The sequence below is a fragment of the Biomphalaria glabrata genome, chromosome 18, assembly GCF_947242115.1.
Source record: "Biomphalaria glabrata chromosome 18, xgBioGlab47.1, whole genome shotgun sequence".
In the NCBI taxonomy this organism is placed as follows: Eukaryota; Metazoa; Mollusca; class Gastropoda; family Planorbidae; genus Biomphalaria; species Biomphalaria glabrata.
The window spans coordinates 20,066,841-20,085,199 of record NC_074728.1 but is presented as its reverse complement, the minus strand read 5'-3'; the positions used below and the strand labels follow the sequence as shown (position 1 = coordinate 20,085,199).

At 40.9% G+C, this 18,359-nt stretch overlaps 3 protein-coding genes across 4 annotated transcripts in view; 2 read left to right on the top strand and 1 right to left on the bottom strand.

Annotated features, from left to right (window-relative positions):
• Positions 1–7,378, top strand: part of LOC106052697 (uncharacterized) — a 38,952-nt gene extending 31,574 nt beyond the window's left edge. For both annotated transcript variants that reach the window (XM_056017226.1, XM_056017225.1), the window contains 3 exons: positions 4,184–4,385; positions 4,977–5,600; positions 6,461–7,378. In XM_056017226.1, coding sequence (XP_055873201.1) covers positions 4,184–4,385; positions 4,977–5,600; positions 6,461–7,027 — 1,393 coding nt within the window. In that variant the 3' untranslated portion in view covers positions 7,028–7,378. The remainder of the gene's footprint in view (positions 1–4,183; positions 4,386–4,976; positions 5,601–6,460) is intronic.
• Positions 7,041–8,090, bottom strand: LOC129924041 (protein SPT2 homolog). Its single transcript, XM_056017657.1, has one exon. The coding sequence runs from the start codon at positions 8,088–8,090 to the stop codon at positions 7,041–7,043; it is 1,050 nt and encodes a 349-aa protein (XP_055873632.1).
• A 4,488-nt stretch (positions 8,091–12,578) lies between these two features.
• LOC129924077 (uncharacterized) lies at positions 12,579–17,890 on the top strand. The gene is made up of 3 exons (XM_056017887.1): positions 12,579–12,745; positions 14,655–14,912; positions 17,732–17,890. Exons 1-3 carry the CDS (start codon positions 12,661–12,663, stop codon positions 17,743–17,745), a joined length of 357 nt encoding a protein of 118 aa, XP_055873862.1. The 5' UTR covers positions 12,579–12,660; the 3' UTR covers positions 17,746–17,890.
• Positions 17,891–18,359: the final 469 nt, after the last annotated feature.

Sequence of the window (18,359 nt, the reverse complement as noted above, 5' to 3'; positions counted from 1 at the left end):
GGATCATGACGCATGGGCCACCCATGACCCCTTTATCCAAGGCCCAGGAATGCACCCCGGAGAGGAAACTCTGGTGCTGCTGCAAAGCGGCTAAAACAACACGGGAGACAACAGTTAAGGGTTATAAGTCCAACTTGATTGGCGTAATGTATGGACGCCACGGGTTGTCTCTGACGGTGGGAGAGGTCTTCGCGCCTCACTGATCAGCTACCGCCCGCCTCAACCTGGGCAGCCCCCAGTCAGTTAGGTGCTGATCCGCCACAGCCTGCCTGCTCTAATGGGTGCTTAGAGCTTAGTTTAAAACAACAAGTAGGCTGGAAACTTGCACCAAGCAACAAAAGAAGAAAAATTAAACTGAAAAAGAAAATCCCTGTCATGCGACTGGCCACTTGGAATGTCAGGACAATGTGTCCTGGTCTCACTGATGATCTAAGGCAGATCGACGATGCAAGGAAGACGGCAGTTATAAACAACGAGCTAAAAAGGCTACATATTGACATTGCAGCCCTGCAAGAAACCCGACTGGCTGAAAACGGCATGCTCCGCGAGACTGACTACACTTTCTTTTGGAAAGGGAAAGCACAGGATGAGACTCAAATACATGGTGTGGGCTTTGCTGTCAAGAACAGTCTTCTTCCCATGATAGTCCCTCCAGTTGATGGCTCGGAACGGCTACTAAGCATAAGTATGATGACAGCATCTGGAAAAGTCACTCTAATTAGTGCCTATGCCCCCACACTATGCTCGCTTCAGGAGGACAAAGACAAGTTCTATGAAGACCTCAAAGAAGCCATTGCAAACATTCCTCAAAAAGAACATATGATCCTTCTAGGTGACTTCAATGCCAGAGTAGGATCAGATCACACTACCTGGCCAGACTGTCTTGGGCTTTTTGGAATCGGAAAGATGAATGAGAACGGACAAAGACTGCTTGAATTCTGCACATACCATAAGCTCTGCATTACCAACACATACTTCAGAACAAAACCACAGCACTGTGTCTCATGGAGGCACCCTAGGTCTGGGCACTGGCACCAGCTGGATATGATAATGACACGAAAAAAGGACATTGGAAATATACTGCTGACACGTAGCTACCAAAGCACGGATTGTGATACTGATCATACTTTAGTGTCCTGCCGGACAAGACTGCTGCCAACTAAGATCCACACTTCACAGGGAAAAAGAAAATCATGCCTGAATACTACTAGCACAAAAAATCCTGATCTTTCACCGAATCTGAGAACAAATTAGAGGAAGCTTTTAAAAACTTCTCTGTGACTGAGGTAGAAAAAAGCTGGACGTTTATGCGTGATACAATCTACCAAACATCATCACTGGTCTTTGGAAACAAAACCAAGAAAAGCGAAGACTGGTTTGAAGCTAGTCTACCAGAAATGGAAACTGCCACTACGAACAAGAGAGCAGACATGCTAATCTACAAGAAGGATCCCACCCCAAGCAACTTAAAAAGGCTCAGAGCTGCACGTAACAATGCCCAAAGAGTAGTGAGACAATGTGCTAACAAATACTGGCAGGAGCTATGCGAAGATATTCAATCTTGTGCCGACTGTGGTAACATAAGAGGACTGTGAGAAAAGCCTTTGGACCTCACACCAGCAAGTGTGCTCCGCTCAAGTCAAAAGATGGCTCAATCATCAGCGATCGTGCGCTGCAAATGGAACGATGGGTAGAACACTATGCAGAACTCTACCAGATTGAAAACGCCATCTCACCAAATGCTGTTTCCAACTTCCCATCACTTCCAGTTTTGACGAAATTAGACGAAACGCCCTCAGTAAAGGAGCTGAGCATTGCCATTGACATGCTTGCACATGGGAAAACACCCGGAGGAGATGGCATTCCTGCTGAAGTAATTCAGGCTGGAAAACATGCCCTAATCAAACCACTCCATGAACTGCTAAGCTTGTGCTGGGAACAAGGAATGGTCCCCCAGGAATTGAAAGACTCCAACATTGTTACAATTTATAAAACTAAAGGCGACCGCTCTGATTGTAACAATTACAGAGGCATCTCACTGCTTAGCATAGTCGGAAAGGCTTTTGCTAGAGTATTACTAAAGCGATTACAGATCCTGGCAGATCGTGTTTATCCAGAGTCGCAGTGTGGCTTTAGGGCAGGTAGATCTACAACAGATATGATTTTCTCTCTGCGGCAGCTACAGGAGAAGAGCAGAGAACAAAAGCAGCCCCTCTTCATAGCTTTTATTGATTTGACCAAGGCCTTTGACCTTGTTAGCAGAAGCGGTCTGTTTGCTGTACTAGAGAGAATCGGCTGCCCAAATAAGTTAAGAAAACTAGTGTCAGCTTTTCACGAAAATATGCAGGGCACCGTTCAGTTTGAAAGTTCTTCCTCCAGGCCATTCTCCATTAAGAGCGGTGTAAAACAAGGATGTGTACTGGCCCCTACACTATTTGGCATCTTCTTCTCAGTCGTACTATCCAGTGCTTTTAAATCCCTGGAAGACAGAATATACATCCATAGCAGATCCGATGGAAGGCTCTTTAACCTGGCACGTCTTAAAGCCAAAACGAAAAGGCGTCGTATCTTGATAAGGGAGCTGCTGTTTGCCGATGACGCGGCACTTGTATCTCACTCACAAGGAGGTCTACAGAAGCAGTGAACGTCTTAGCAGCTGCTTGTCAAGAGTTTAGCCTTACTATAAGTCTCTCCAAGACCGAAATCCTGGCACAAGACGTCGCAGAAATACCTATAATACAAATTGGGAACCACACCCTTTCAGTGGTGCAGGAATTTACCTACTTGGGTTCAAAAATTGTCAGTAACCTAGACTTAGACATCGAGCTGACAAAAAGGATAGGAAAAGCTACCACAGCATTGGCAAAACTCTCCAAGCGCGTCTGGGAAAATGGTAAATTGACCACAGCGACCAAAATCCTAGTCTACAACGCCTGTGTTGTGAGCACTCTCCTTTATGGCAGTGAAAGCTGGTCAACATACATGTACCAAGAGCACAGATTGAATAGTTTCCACTTGCGCTGCCTGTGACGCATAATGGGCATCTCTTGGAGGGACCATGTCTCCAATCAGGAAGTTTTGAGATTGGCCAATATGAACAGCATGTATGCTCTCCTGACACAAAGGAGATTACGCTGGCTCGGACATGTCACCCGCATGCCAGATGGTAGAATCCCGAAAGATATCTTATATGCTGAGCTTGTGGAAGGAGTCAGACCCAAGGGCCGCCCAAGACTAACATATAGAGATGTCTGCAAGCGAGACATGAGAGCCTCAGGCATCAGTGAAAGTATGTGGGAAAACATAGCCAAAGACCGGAGTGCATGGAGACAGACTGTGCGTGCTGGGACAACCCTTGCTGAGAACAAAAGAATTGAAGCGGCTTTAATCAAGAGGGAAAAAAAGAAAGCTGCCCTGTCTGCTAGCCCTAAATCAGAGGCATACACATGTATGAATTGTGGCAAAGTCTGCCGTTCTAGAATTGGCTTGATTAGCCACACCAGATTCTGCCCGTCTCAAGATTAAGCCAAAACCAGTGACTCACTTGGGCGCATCCATTGCCTTTCGAGACAAAAGGAGCCATATATAAGTAAAGTTCTACAGCATTAGTTTGAGTATATCTGCACAGTTTCATAAATCTCCTTTGTGGAGATCTACTTTTGCCTTTGACTATGTTTAGTGTTTGTGATTTCGCTATGGTTTCTGTAATAGTATTTTTTTTCATGGACAGGTTGTGAGCCTATCGCACAACCCCTATGTCCTGGAGTGGGTGGTGCACATTATATCTGGCCTCTTTCCTAACAGACTTGTCCAGCTTGGTAGTACCTGCCAGGAGTGATGAGCTCCCACTGATATAACTCTGAGGGTCATTGAGGCATGCAGGCTGTCAAACCACCGCACAATATGTGCATCAAATGACAGAAGGGCAGGGGTTATAACGCTAGACAATTGTGGCTACTGTTGGAAGCACATAACTAACCCAATAGACTTCCAGCCATTCACATATTCCAAAGTCAATACATGTACTGCAACAGTACCAGTCTCAGATTAGTTCTTCTGTTGTATTATAATTTTATCTGCATATGTAAGCATCTTTTGTCTCAACATGAAGCTTCTTACTTATGTTACTTCTATATGTAAATAATTAGAACCTATCAAGTTGTACCTTTTTTTTTTAAAAAAGGAAAGTCTATGCTGATAATGATTACAACAGAAGACATAATAGAGTGGGCATGCCTCTGGGCAGCATGCCCATCCCTAAAGAAGAGCAAGTATACAAAGATACACCCCTGAACCAACTGTTGGGAAGAGTCGGTCAACCCTGGGGATCCTTCTCTGCTAAACCACATGGCGAGTTTCTGGCCAAGTTGAATGAGTTAGATATGGTAAGTATTATGAGTAATATTTAAATATCTTTGATATTTTGGATTTACGGCACATCGGCACAATGTAGGCCATGCTGTGCCCAAGTAATATTTAAATTTTTAACACATTATACTAATATGCACTAAAGCAGTGGTTCTCAAACTGTGGTCCTCGGATCCCCAGGGTGTGTGGACAGAAACATGAAAATTGTATACAATTAAAATAACTTCTTTGCTAAAAGCCAGTTTATCCTATCAGATAATTTTAAGACTGATGAAAAAGCCCCTCATGGCTGTTTTATATATTTATCATGTGTTTGTTGACTAATTAATTTGTATACTAAGCAATTATGTAGATTTTTCACTTAGGGGTCCATGGATAAGTTTTGACTAGGGGGTCCTCAGGTCAAAAAGGTTTGAGAACCTCTACACTAGAGAAACTAACAAATTCTAATTATATTATGTATGTTAAAGTTGGCAGTATATTGTTTTGTTTCTATATATACCCCCTCTCTAGTTTCTCTCCCTCTCTCTCTCTCTCTTGATGAGGTTTTTCAAAAAAATTATTTACTGTCACCTTTATCTTTTTTTTTGCAACCATTTCTTCTACAGAATGATGACATACCAGATGACTTTGCCGACCAGTATGTCAAGGATTCTTCATGCCAAGAGCTCTTTGACGCTTTCCTGGAAATGGTCAACAGAGAGAATGAGATACGAAGAAGAGCCGAGGACGAGAGCTGCGATGACTTTGATGCCCACCAGCACACGTCTCACGATGTCATTGACAGGCACAAAGATGACATGATCCAATTTAAGATTCACCAACAAGAAGAAGAAGAAGAAAATGAGGACGATGATCAAGATGAAGACGTGAAAGATGGTGGTGCTGATGATTCTGGATTCGACAGGAACCCAACGGCTGAAAGATACAAAGGGAGTGTCATCAGCGTGGATGAGCTGAAGCTAAGCTCACAGAAAATCGGCCACGGAAGCTTCGGAGATGTGTATGCTGGAGAATGGGTAGAGGGAGAGCTGGTGGCGGTGAAGGTCCTCAGGCATCAGCAAATGTCCAACAAGAGAGTGAGGCAGTTTGAGAGGGAGATCTCGCTCTACTGCAAGCTGGAGCACCCTAACATAGTGAGGTTCATCGGAGCTTGTATGACTCGGCCTTACCTCGCCATCGTGATGGAGTACATGGAGCTGAGCTTACATGAGGCGCTGCATATAAAGGAAGTAAGTCAAAACATAAATAAAGCAACCTCATTCATACCAGGCCCTCTTTTTCTTTCTGTAAAAAAATGCACTGGAAATATTTACTTATCAGTTTTGAATCTGAACTAGATGAAGGATTTTATTAAAAACTCTTTAGATGATTAAACTGCCTCTTATTAAAATCACTAGCATCAGCAATGATCAAATTATTTTTGTCCACTTTTACTGCTCCCTTAGCAGTGTGTCCTTTCACCTTCTTTGACGAATAAATAAAACATAAATTGTGGGAATAGTAATTATTAAATTTATAAACCCCTATTAACACATAAAATGTAGTCTCAAGGCACAGTGAGACTATAACAGATATTTTAAAAAAATACTCCTTACACTTAAAACTAAACTAAATGCTTTTTTTGAAAAGATAAGGGGTCCATGTACTGAAAATGCCTGTAAACTAAGTTTTTAGGGGAAAATGTGGCTTACCAGAAGATTTGATTCAAGATCAATCATTATAGTAGGCCTCAATACTGACCTGTGATGTCGCAACTTGTGGGCAGTTTAGAACAATAGTTGCCAAGTCACAGCTCTGGGAGGCGCTGTGGCTGGGCTGTTAAGCACTTGCCTTCCAAACCAGGGTCCGCTGTTCAAATCTTAGTGAAGACTGGGATTTTGAATTTCGGGATTTTAAGGGTGCCCCCTGAGTCATTAGTGGGTACCTGACATTAGTTTGGGAAAAGTAAAGGCGGTTGGTCGTCGTGCTGGCCACATGACGCACTTATTAACCGTAGGCCACAGAAACAGATGACCTTTACATCATCTGCCCTATTGACCACTAGGTCTGAAAGGGGATCCTTTTACTTTTTTCTTTAATCCATTTGCAGATTGATTTTGGGGATCACGACAAACAAAACATTGCGATTGACATTTCCAGTGGCTTGTACTATCTTCACCTTGAGAACATCGCTCACTGTGATTTGAAACCCAGCAACATTTTACTGAATAATGTACCTGGAGGGCCGACATTTGTTCCAGAGGAGGCTGTCCTGGCCAAGCTGACAGACTTTGGCTTGAGCATGCTAAAAGCTGAAATGGAGAGCACCACCTCCAACTTTCAGGCCATGAGGAATGTCGGGACGCCAAGATACTCTGCCCCGGAAGTGCTTAGAGGTGAGCTTCTGGACGTTGACGAAATGAAGAGGGCTGATATTTACTCCTTGGCCCTCACGCTGATTGAGCTGGTACTGGAGGAGGTGCCCTTCGAGGACCTAGATGTCCCACAGTTAAGGCAACATGTTGGAGAGAAAGGATTAAAACCCATTATGGAAAATGAAGCCATCCTGCCTGATGACTTTAGAAAATTGATCCATGATTGTTTAAGTGTTAACGCCTATGACAGACCAAGTATTGAAATGTTGTGGGAATATACAAGGAATGAAAATATTTTCTAAAAATTACAACTTGCTAGATCTTTTTTTTTTTTTTTTTTTTGTATTTTCTGTCTGCTGTTATATTATTGTAGCTTACTCTATTTAAATCCTCTAGAACAACACAGTGAAACCTTTTCAGATTTTGTTCTTCCTTTTTCTTCTTACCTGCACCACTGGACTGGTTAAGTAGCTTACCTGCACCACTGGACTGGTTAAGTAGCTTACCTGCACCACTGGACTGGTTGAGTAGCTTACCTGCACCACTGGACTGGTTAAGTAGCTTACCTGCACCACTGGACTGGTTGAGTAGCTTACCTGCACCACTGGACTGGTTGAGTAGCTTACCTGCACCACTGGACTGGTTGAGTAGCTTACCTGCACCACTGGACTGGTTGAGTAGCTTACCTGCACCACTGGACTGGTTGAGTAGCTTACCTGCACCACTGGACTGGTTGAGTAGCTTACCTGCACCACTGGACTGGTTGAGTAGCTTACCTGCACCACTGGACTGGTTGAGTAGCTTACCTGCACCACTGGACTGGTTGAGTAGCTTACCTGCACCACTGGACTGGTTGAGTAGCTTACCTGCACCACTGGACTGGTTGAGTAGCTTACCTGCACCACTGGACTGGTTGAGTAGCTTACCTGCACCACTGGACTGGTTGAGTAGATTACCTGCACCACTGGACTGGTTGAGTAGCTTACCTGCACCACTGGACTGGTTAAGTAGCTTACCTGCACCACTGGACTGGTTGAGTAGCTTACCTGCACCACTGGACTGGTTGAGTAGCTTACCTGCACCACTGGACTGGTTGAGTAGCTTACCTGCACCACTGGACTGGTTGAGTAGCTTACCTGCACCACTGGACTGGTTGAGTAGCTTACCTGCACCACTGGACTGGTTGAGTAGCTTACCTGCACCACTGGACTGGTTAAGTAGCTTACCTGCACCACTGGACTGGTTAAGTAGCTTACCTGCACCACTGGACTGGTTAAGTAGCTTACCTGCACCACTGGACTGGTTGAGTAGCTTGTATTTGAACAGGACAAATATTGAAGATGATCTGCACAGAGATTTCCGCATCAAAAGATTTTATCGTTTTTCTTGGGTCAGTCTTGTTGAGAAATTATACTACTGTAAAGGACACCCTAGCCTAAACCTCCTTAGGGATGGTGGTGAGCGGGTCTCAAACCTGGGAACATTGTTCAATATACTATCATCTCGATAGATTCATTATCGTGACCTTACATATTGACAATAATGACTAATGTAGCTCATATGTTTCATTACATATATTATATAATAATTCTTTTTGTGTAATTTTAGGACAGTATAATGTGATATTACTAATGTGTTGAAATTTTGTTTTAGTCAAGCTTTGTACACTTGTCTTATTACTTATTTTAGTAATTTATGTATTGTGTTATTAGTGAAATGTTGATGATATGAGATTTTCGTTTATGAGTCCTAAGGTATACACATATTTCTACTGCTGTTATGTACCGGGTGAATTGTATATGTAAGTTTAACTTGTTTGTAAACTTATACTCAGTTCAATGTAAAGTGTTGAGTAAAAAAAAACTCTGAGTTAACTTGTAACTACAAACTAGCGCAATTACCAGAATGCAAGTAAAACAGCAATGCGTTGGTTAACTCAATGAGTAGATTAACACTGGTTGCATGTTGAATACATTTAATTTATCAACAATGGGGAAATCTGTTCACTGTTGTCGCTGGTGGTAGAACAGAACAAACATATTTGTATTACACTATTGAATAAAACTGCCTAACAAGACGCTATTCGATCAACTAAAATTTGTTTCCTATCTATTTGAAAGTCCACTTTTTATACTTCCGTCACAGTCGCTGCTAAGTTTCAATGTAAAAAAAAAAGACATTAAACAATCCCACAATTCACTCGCCAGGGGGCGCGGTGGCAGAGTGGTTAAGCGCTTAGCTTCCAAACCTTGGGGTCCTGGGTTCAAATCTTAGTGAAGGCTGGGATTTTGAATTTTGGGATTTTTAGGGTACCCCTGAGTCTCTAATGGGTACCTGACTTTAGTTGGGGAAAGTAAAGGCGGTTGGTCGTTGTGCTGCCCACATGACACCCTGCTCGTTAACTGTTGGTCATAGAAACAGATGACCTTAACATCATTTCTCGCCACATCTCATAATGTTTCCCTGACAGAGTTTTCATGCGTGTGTGAATTAAATATTTAGTATCAATAAACCACAATGAAGTCAAATAGAAATTGTTACTTTTTTTTTCTCAAAGCATTGACTCCATTGTTTATTATGCTAGTAGTCACAATTGTATTCTGGAGAGCAGTATAGTCTTCCCAAGTTGCATGAACTTATCTAGCATCCAAGTCCGTGTCTCTATACCTCTGCTTGATCACACTGACGAGACAAAGAGTTGAATACATTGTCCTGGAGTTAAATTCTGTGAAACTCAGTTTAATAGACTAGTCATCAAGCGATGAAGAAACCGCAAATATGCACCATTTCTGAAAATTGAATATTAATTTGACTGAACTTACAATAAATTAAGCACGTTGAAATACGGACGATCAATCCATCATAGAATACATAACACTGACCCCCGATAGGTAGCTCATGGTCCTCTATTTAGTATTGTACAAAGTCTTGCTTACGTCTTTGGTACAAGTTGGAATTCCCCAGTCTCGCAGGATAGTTTTTGGTTAGCGTCTAAATCAGGGGTTCTCAACCTGTGGGTAGCGACCCCTTTGGGGGTCGATTGACGATTTGCCAGGGGTCGCCTAAGACCATCGAAAAAATGGATTTTTTTAGGTCTATTCTTTTATTGCTGTTGGGGGGAGGGGGGGGTCCGCGGCAGAGTGGGGGATTGTAAAAAGGGGTCACCGAGCCTAAAAGGTTGAGAACCGCTGGTCTAAATGCATCACGAAAACCTTGTCTCAGTTACCCCTCCCCCCACTGGTCCTCACATATTTCCCAGATGCACCCGCCTCCACTGATCCACACAAGAGATTGGACCATTGTTATGGAATGTGTGTTTCTATGGTGATGGTGGGAAGAGGTTAGCCATTGGTTGTGATTGACGCTAGATAAGTAGCATTGTCGTCAGCTGTTTCAGTTAGGGCAGACGACCCCAGAACGTGAGACTGAAAGGATGTGTTATTGTAGTGAGTTATCTTTTTTTTTATATTTTCACTAAAGTCTGCTATTCTTATTGCATTTCATCAGAAGTTGAAATGTCTATATAACAAAAGTTACATGTAGTTTCGTTCACACACGAAGTTATTCAAGCTTTACCAGTTACAATCTGATACATCTCCAGCGGTGTTATTGTCTACCAGAAGTTTAGCGCAAGAAGTCAACGGAGCGTTCAGCAACAACCCCAGCGTACTGAGCATGCTAAAAACATGAAAGTTCCGCCATACAAAAGAAGTTTTATAGAAAGAAACGTAATATTTCGGATCTTTTGATACAAGATTGAAACCCATTTCGAAAGATCAAAGGTTAATGGAATATTTAAAGTGTCCAAAAATAAAAGATGAATTGCTAAGAAACCTTTTTTTAACGATCGAATTGATTTCTAGTACGTAGAGATGAGAACAAAGTTCAAAAGAAAATTAACAAATACAATGCTGTCACCCGTGATTGTAAACCACTGGAAAGAACAAAGAACTCTTGATTTATGTGTCAACAAGAGTTACAATACTTTTACTGTGTGGTGACATTAATGTCACTATTGTAACCTAACCATTGCTAGCCGCTTTGTTTGTTTCGCTTAAAAATGTTTCTCATATTTTTAACTTAGCTGTTTATATCTATCCTAGTAGAAAAATGAGCTTTCTTTTTTTTTCTCTTTGAAAATTAAAAGGGTAACAAAAAATATAAAATAACTGACTGGAAACTGTACAGGTATTTCGAAAACAAACCGTTAATGAACATCTCCTGAAAAACTACTCAATTGACCACATAGGGAAAACTCTGGTTTGACCATTATAGTTTTGTAAAAATATATTCATCTTCAAATTGAATTTGGCATTCGTCTTTTTATTTTAAACCGGCCTTTTAAAGGGAATTCCCGCACCCAGCTCAAATGTTTCTTTTTATTCAATAACGAGTTGACTAAATATATAGACACAGGACCTACATGAGAGAACAGAAAGGTCACTGGAAAGACTTCTGCTTATCTATTACAGACGTTACTTTGAAAAAAGAAGATAATTACGTCCTATGCATTTTACGTGTCAATCTAGCCATGCTTGTTAATCAATGACCTTAAACTCTGCCAAGTCGTTGGTTTTCCTGGCTGATTCAGGCAACCCATTCCATTCTCTAATGGCACTAGGAAAGATGGAGCACTTGTGCGATGATTTGTTCTAGCGTATGGGAAAAAAAAGTTTCGCCTCTATCTTTGTGTCTTTCTTGCAATGATGAAGGATGAAAAATAAATAAGTAGAATGAGAAATTGGTATCCACTGAGGATAACGCAAGGTAGAGAGCTTGACGCTTCAGAGTTTTACTGTGTGGCCAGTAATAGAATATGCATCCTCCGTTTGGGACCCCTCAACTCAAAAAAACATTAAGAAACTGGAACAGACACTAAATAGAGCAGTGAGATTCATAACAAACGAATATTCCCATTTGACTAGAGTAACCCGTTTAATAAATCACTAAATTTAGAAAGCCTTCAGGATAGAGGACTCAAAAGTAAGGCAGCAATTATACATAAAACACTGAACCATAATCTTCAAATACAAAAACGAAATCTAATGCTCTACCGAAATGCCTGAACAAGATGCTGGTCCACTTCTCCTTTGAAGAATATCTTTGTGGAGAACTGCGTAATCTGGAAACCTTTACGCGGTTTATCTCATAATATATAGGATCTGATTCATGTTGGTAGTAATTACGGTTTCTGACTCTTGAGAAAATGAGAAAAGAACATGAGAGTTAAGAAATAAATCCTGTTATAAAATAGGTGAGAAAAGTTTTTACAAAAACACCGCAGATCAAAGTGTTTTATTTAAAATGTCTAATCGATTAAAAAACTAGCAAGATATTAAAAATATCCTTTAAAAAAAAAGAAAGCTTATCTAAAGAGAAAAACTCCGCCCTTAAAACTATATCTATCAATAATGTACAAGTTATTTCCCTTATTCGATATCAAACAAAATAATTAATTATCAATAATTAATTGACTTATTGGGTATTTTTTAAATTGATTCATGTACTGTTAGTTACAATAAAAAAAATTGTTTAAAGTATGAAATTGGTGGAAGAATGCTTTAGACAGAATTAGCATTAACAATTATTTTAGGGGACTGTGCATACTGAAAGACTAGTTTCCCTTGTTGATATCAAACAAAATAATTAATTAACAGTAATTAAGTTACTACTGGGTTACTTTTTAAAATGTATTCATGCCTTGTCTATGCCAACGGACAACCTTTGCCAAGTTTCAACTTGATCCGATAATGGGTTTGGGAGAAATAATGTGCACACACATTTCACCAGACAGAATGATGGAGCGAGGTAAAGGATTCGGTTATCATAATTGTCAGCATTAAAAAAGTGGATAGCAACTTTGGCCTTATGATCGAGCTCATTGATCAATACAACCAGGAGGGACTGCTGGCTGAGACAGTTGGTCACATTTACGATGAGGATGTGGAGCCTTGAGCGACTGAGAATGTTCGTAATGTTTTTCAGTGTTACTGTGCTCACCTGTCACGAAATAGCCTCGAGTGAGTAGTGCTTGTTGTTTTTTCATTCTACCTGTTATGAGACTCCGAATGAGACGTTTATACTTTTTTTCCCTTTTCTTTCACTTAAAATGCCAACTTACGATGCCTACTTACAATGCTTATATCAACTCACTCTGTCTGGCCAAAAGTTTGTACACGTTATTTCTCCCACACTCAATCTCGGATCAATCTAAAATTTTACGAAATCCTTTCTTCTACCTGACAACACAAGAATGAATTTAAAAAAAAAACGAACTTGTTAATTAACTATTGGTAAAAAAAAATATTTTATTTGGTACTTCAAACAAAAGAAATAAATTGTACTTGACTGAGAAGGCTTTAAGATAAGATAAGAGAGATAAGATAAGATAATTTTATTGATCCAATCAAATGGAAATTCAGTTGACAACATCAGCGTAACTACTGTACAATAACAGTATAGATGAAAACTTCGAACAACATTCACACACGAAACACATACACATTCACAACCAGATAATTCAGCATGAATAAAAATGAATAGTATTGCATCTTCTGTACTTCTTGACGGCTTGTAAACGAACTGGTGCGGGTCAAGACGTGGTTCGACTTCTTTCAGTAGATGTTTTAAAATCATTTTCTCCAGGCACTTCATTGGAATTGATGTAAGTGCTAAGGGACGTAGGTCGTTGTTGGAAGCAATGATCTTCTTTTTGGGTACTGGAATTATTTCAGATGTCTTCCAAATGGAAGGTATTTTGTGCGTTTGCCAGGCCTTGTTGAATATATCACAAAAGATATAAGCCAGTTGTTCCACACATAGCTTTACAAGTTTGCCACTTAATTTGTCGGGTCCCGGGGCTTTGGCAATGTTTACTTGTTTAAATATTTTAATCACTTCTTGTTTATTGAACAGTTCTTGAGACTGGTTTATATTACTGTTTTCAAATGATGCCAATAAATCATGGTGGTCTTTTTCAGAGTTGTGGCAGTCTAATCGGCTGTAGAAATAATTTAATTCATTGACAAATTTGTTATTGTCAGCGACGCACATTGGTTTGCGCTTGGATACGTAGCCAGTAATTTGTTTCAAGCCACTCCAACAAGTTTAGAGTTATTTTTCTTGAAAGAGCTTTCAATTTTTTCCTTGAATCTCTCTTTTCTTTCAAATAATTTCTTTTTAAGGGCTTTTTTGGCTGAGATGAATTCAGAAGAACTGCTCTTGAACATTCTTTTTTTTTGTGTATAGAATCGCTTCCTTTATTTCTTTGGTCATCCAGGGTCTATTATTACTAAATGTTTTAATTTTCTTCTTTGGTACAATCATGTTTTCACAGAACTGGATATACGAATTAACGGTTGTTGTAAGTTCATCTAGGTCACGTTCCTACCTGTTTGCTCCAGACAACTTTCTAGCTATTAAACAGTGTCGTCAGACCATGACTGGATGGACTGTACTACGGGTTTTGTAGTTTTTAAAACCGGTTTGTACAAGTTCAAATTCAGGTCGTTCCCCTTGTTTTAAAAATACATTCAAAAGCTATCACCCAGAAGCCCCGTTCTTTCTCCCCCATTCTAACTGGTCCAGACTATGGTTCATCTCGCACACTTTTTCATGTGGCCGTGGAGCCCTATTTTGGAGAGACACTCCCGTCCGCAAATATCGCAGGTTAAGGTGGCTTCCGCTTCCTTGGTAGAGGAGATGGCCATTTTTCGCATTGTACGTTTTTCTTCCAGAAAATTTAATTACATGATTCCAATTCCAAACTAATTGACATACCTAATATAAGCTTTGTTTGTTTAAACATTATTTTTTAAATAATATTTTGCTTGTCCTATTTTTATTCTTTCTCTCGCTCTCTCGTTCTCTCGTGCTCCCAATCCACCTCTCTATGTTACGTGTTCTCTCTCTCTCTCTCCCTTCTTGAAGAAAGAACTTACGGGCACCGCAAACAAAACGACACAAGCAACTGTCTTCAGAATGTCAGCACAGGGAAACATGACCTCAAACACATGTACTGCCAATGTCTAAGTCAGCTCAAAGAAGCAGAACAGAATCTGACACAGTCCTTCGAAGAATGGCGTTTGGAAGCTGATGCCCTTCGAAACCAAACATCACAGTGCCTCATGAGCGTAGCAGCACTGCAGGGAGCTCTGAGGACATGTGAGCTTGGAACTGGGCTGATTGGTAACATTTGTACTTTAGTGGCTATACTTAAGTTAGTGCACGACCTTATAAAATACTTAATACTTAATAAATAAAGGCATTTCTTATTCCACATTCATCCATCCAAGTGGGGCTACAGCCTGTAAAGGGGCTCTGGCCTGCCTCAACATATCCTTCATTGAGATCTCTCCTGAGCCTTTCGTCTCCATGCCCGAATCCCAAGCTGTTATAGATATGCCTTACATCATCAATCCATCGCATTCGGGGTCTGCCTTTGAGTCGCCTGCCTTTCGGTTTTTGCAGGTATAAAATTTGCTCTCCTCTATTATCTGACATTCTTTCAAGGGGACCTGCCCAACGTAGTCTGTTCTTTTTTTTTATTGCTGCCACTATCGGTTGGTCTTCATACAATTAATATATATCTTGGTTAGTCCGTGTCTACACCCCATTTCATCTTATATAGCACCATGGGCGTAGCCAGGGAGCGCAGGGGGGGGGGTTGGGGTTCAACCCCCTCCCCGAAATGAAATCTCCCCCCGCAGGGTGGGGGGGGGGTCAGAATTTAGTGACTGATATTTTGCTTTGATTTTGTTTATTTTAGGTGAGATTTTTATACAGTGCAGCCAAGGGGGTTTTAGGTTTGAAGCTTTGAAGGTAAAAAATCTCTTCAATATTGGCAGCGGGGCTTCAGCCATCCCCCAGGCCCCCTTGTTGGCATAGGGGAGTCTACAATTTTTACACTAACTCCAGGAATAATCTATTCTCGGGTGCAATAAACATCTTCCGAAAGAATGAAGGGTCAGAATGTAATAAAGATTAATTATATACACACACAATGTATATATATATATAATTTATATTTAGGGCCCCCTCCCCCGAAAAAAAAAATCCTGGCTACGCCCATTTATAGCTTTTTAGATTTTCCTATGAATTTTTCGTTTTCAAGTATTTAGTAGATTTTCGGTTGTCTTTGTCAGTGTCCAGGTCTCACTTGCATATATTGCTGCTGGTCTTAAAATGTCTTATTCCATATGCTAGGACAAATTCATACAAGCGCTCTTTATTTTCCTAAATGCCGTTAGAGCATGGAACGTCTTGCCTAAATAAGCAAGGAACGTCAAAGATAGCAGAGTTTTAAGTCTCTGATTAACATGCACGAGTAAGATTAACTCGTGGATTATACGTTCTCTTCTCTTTCGAATGGAAGTTTGTAATGTATAACGTAAACAGAATGCTCTCCTACTGACTGCATCGTTTACTAATCGGAAGATTTAAGATGAGCGCAGAATTTCTTGAGACCCAAATATTTTGTAGCAAGTGATGCAGACAAAGCCATTGTCGGTCGAGGGGGGGGGGAGTGTCGGTCTATTTTTTTTTACTTCTGTGCCTGTTCTTCTATAATGACGTATGTAAAATAAAGATGGGAAACGAACCGAACGAACCAGTGGCGTAGCTAGGCTGGGCGGAGGAGGTGGTCCAAATTTTAGCCCCAATTAAGGGGTCCCCCAAATGAATGTTCTGTTGTTGTTGTTTTACATTAAACATTAAATATTACGCCACTGCCATGTAATCTTTCCATTCACTGTACCAATCGGAATTTAGATTTATATATTTATGAAGTAAATTACCTCATGTCATGACGTCGAATGTCAAAATGCCGGGGTCCCATGGAAAGGTCAATCCCCCAAGGTCCCAAATCACTAGCTACGCCACTGGAACGAACACTACTCGAACCTCACTAACGACCGAACCGAACCCGAACTACACTTGTTATGGAACCGAACCGAACCCGACCCCGAACTACACTTGTTATGGAACCGAAGCTAACCCAACCCCGAGCTACACTTGTTATGGAACCGAAGCGAACCCGACCCCGAACTACATTTGTAATGGAATCGAAGTGAACCCGACCCCGAACTACACTTGTTACGGAACCGAACCAAACCCGACCCCGAACTACACTTGTTATGGAACCGAAGCGAACCCCACCACGAACTACACTTGTTATGGAACCGAAGCGAACCCAACCCCATACTACACTTGTTATGGAACCGAAGCGAACCCGACCCCGAACTACACTTGTTATGGAACCGAAGCGAACCTGAAGTTTGAAAGTTGGGTTCGTGTCCCGTCTCCAGTGTAAAACATTATGGTCGAAAACAAAGTGCTCACCATTGGAATACATCGAGTTTGATGGAGCCTCGAGGAGAAAAAAAGCTCCCTACGCCTCATCGTGGCGCCTCAGTGGAAACGTCCGCCCGGGGAAGGGGAATGTCTAAGAACGAGAGCAAACAAGGTCTCCAGTGGGCTACCACAGTTATGCTCTAGCGACTGTACTTGCACGTGGTGGGGATGTGAGAAAGGCTTTCTAGTCGGTCCACTTCCATCGCACCGTTCCGCAGCGGTGTCCAGACGTGCTGTGACGGGCTCCCACCGAACGCAATAGTACAATATAGGCATATGAAGTGTCCCCTAGTGGGCTTGGCCTCCGGCCTCGCATGGGATGGTAGAAACCGAATGCATTGGCTCAAGGTACCGTGACCCATGAACAAATGTATGTGATTAAATGATCAACTAGGTGACAGGGGTCTTCAGACAGAAGGGTCGGTGAAGAATCAATCCTTCATCCTGGTCACGCGATAGAATCCTTTCCCGGGTCAAAGGTTCACAAAGGGGATTAATCTGGAACCTAATGGACATCTCAACGTGACGTGTGAATTTCGAAAAGCACCACTCATTTTGCAGGAAATTATCATTAGAGTAACAAGAGTAGCAATGATCTAATAATTAATAAAAGAATTTAATGACAAAGAAATATTTTTTCTTTCTGTTTGTTTCAGATGGAGGGAAATGATAGAAATATTCCGACACTGATAGTACCAGATGGGAGAGAACTCCAGAAAAAAAAAGATGACTAAACAAGGTGTCGTTATACAGCTTTGTGTCCACAGAATCTTTGCACATTCAATCACAGATCTGTTTTATAATAATAAATATTTTTTAAAAAATCAGTTTTCAAATGGTTACCTTCTCCAATGTCAAATAATCTATATTGCTTACTTGAAATACTATAAAGCATAGGTAATCTGCCAGATACCTGTGTACCTGTACAAATAAATGTGTACCTATCCATATACCCATGTACCTATTAATATAGCCTATGTACCGAACTATATACCTATCTTTATACCTGTCTATCTATCTATATACATTCACACCTCTCAATATATATATCAATAACTCATGAACCTATCTATATGCCCATGTACCTATCAAATAAGTGTGTACCTATCTATATACCGGCATACCTGTCTGTATACCTGTGTACCTATCAATATATGAGTGCACCTATCATTAACTTGTGTACCAATTAATTTGCCTGATAACATCCATATACCATGTATCTATAAATATACCTGTGTACCTATTCATATACCTGTTTACCTATCTATATACCTGTGTACCTAT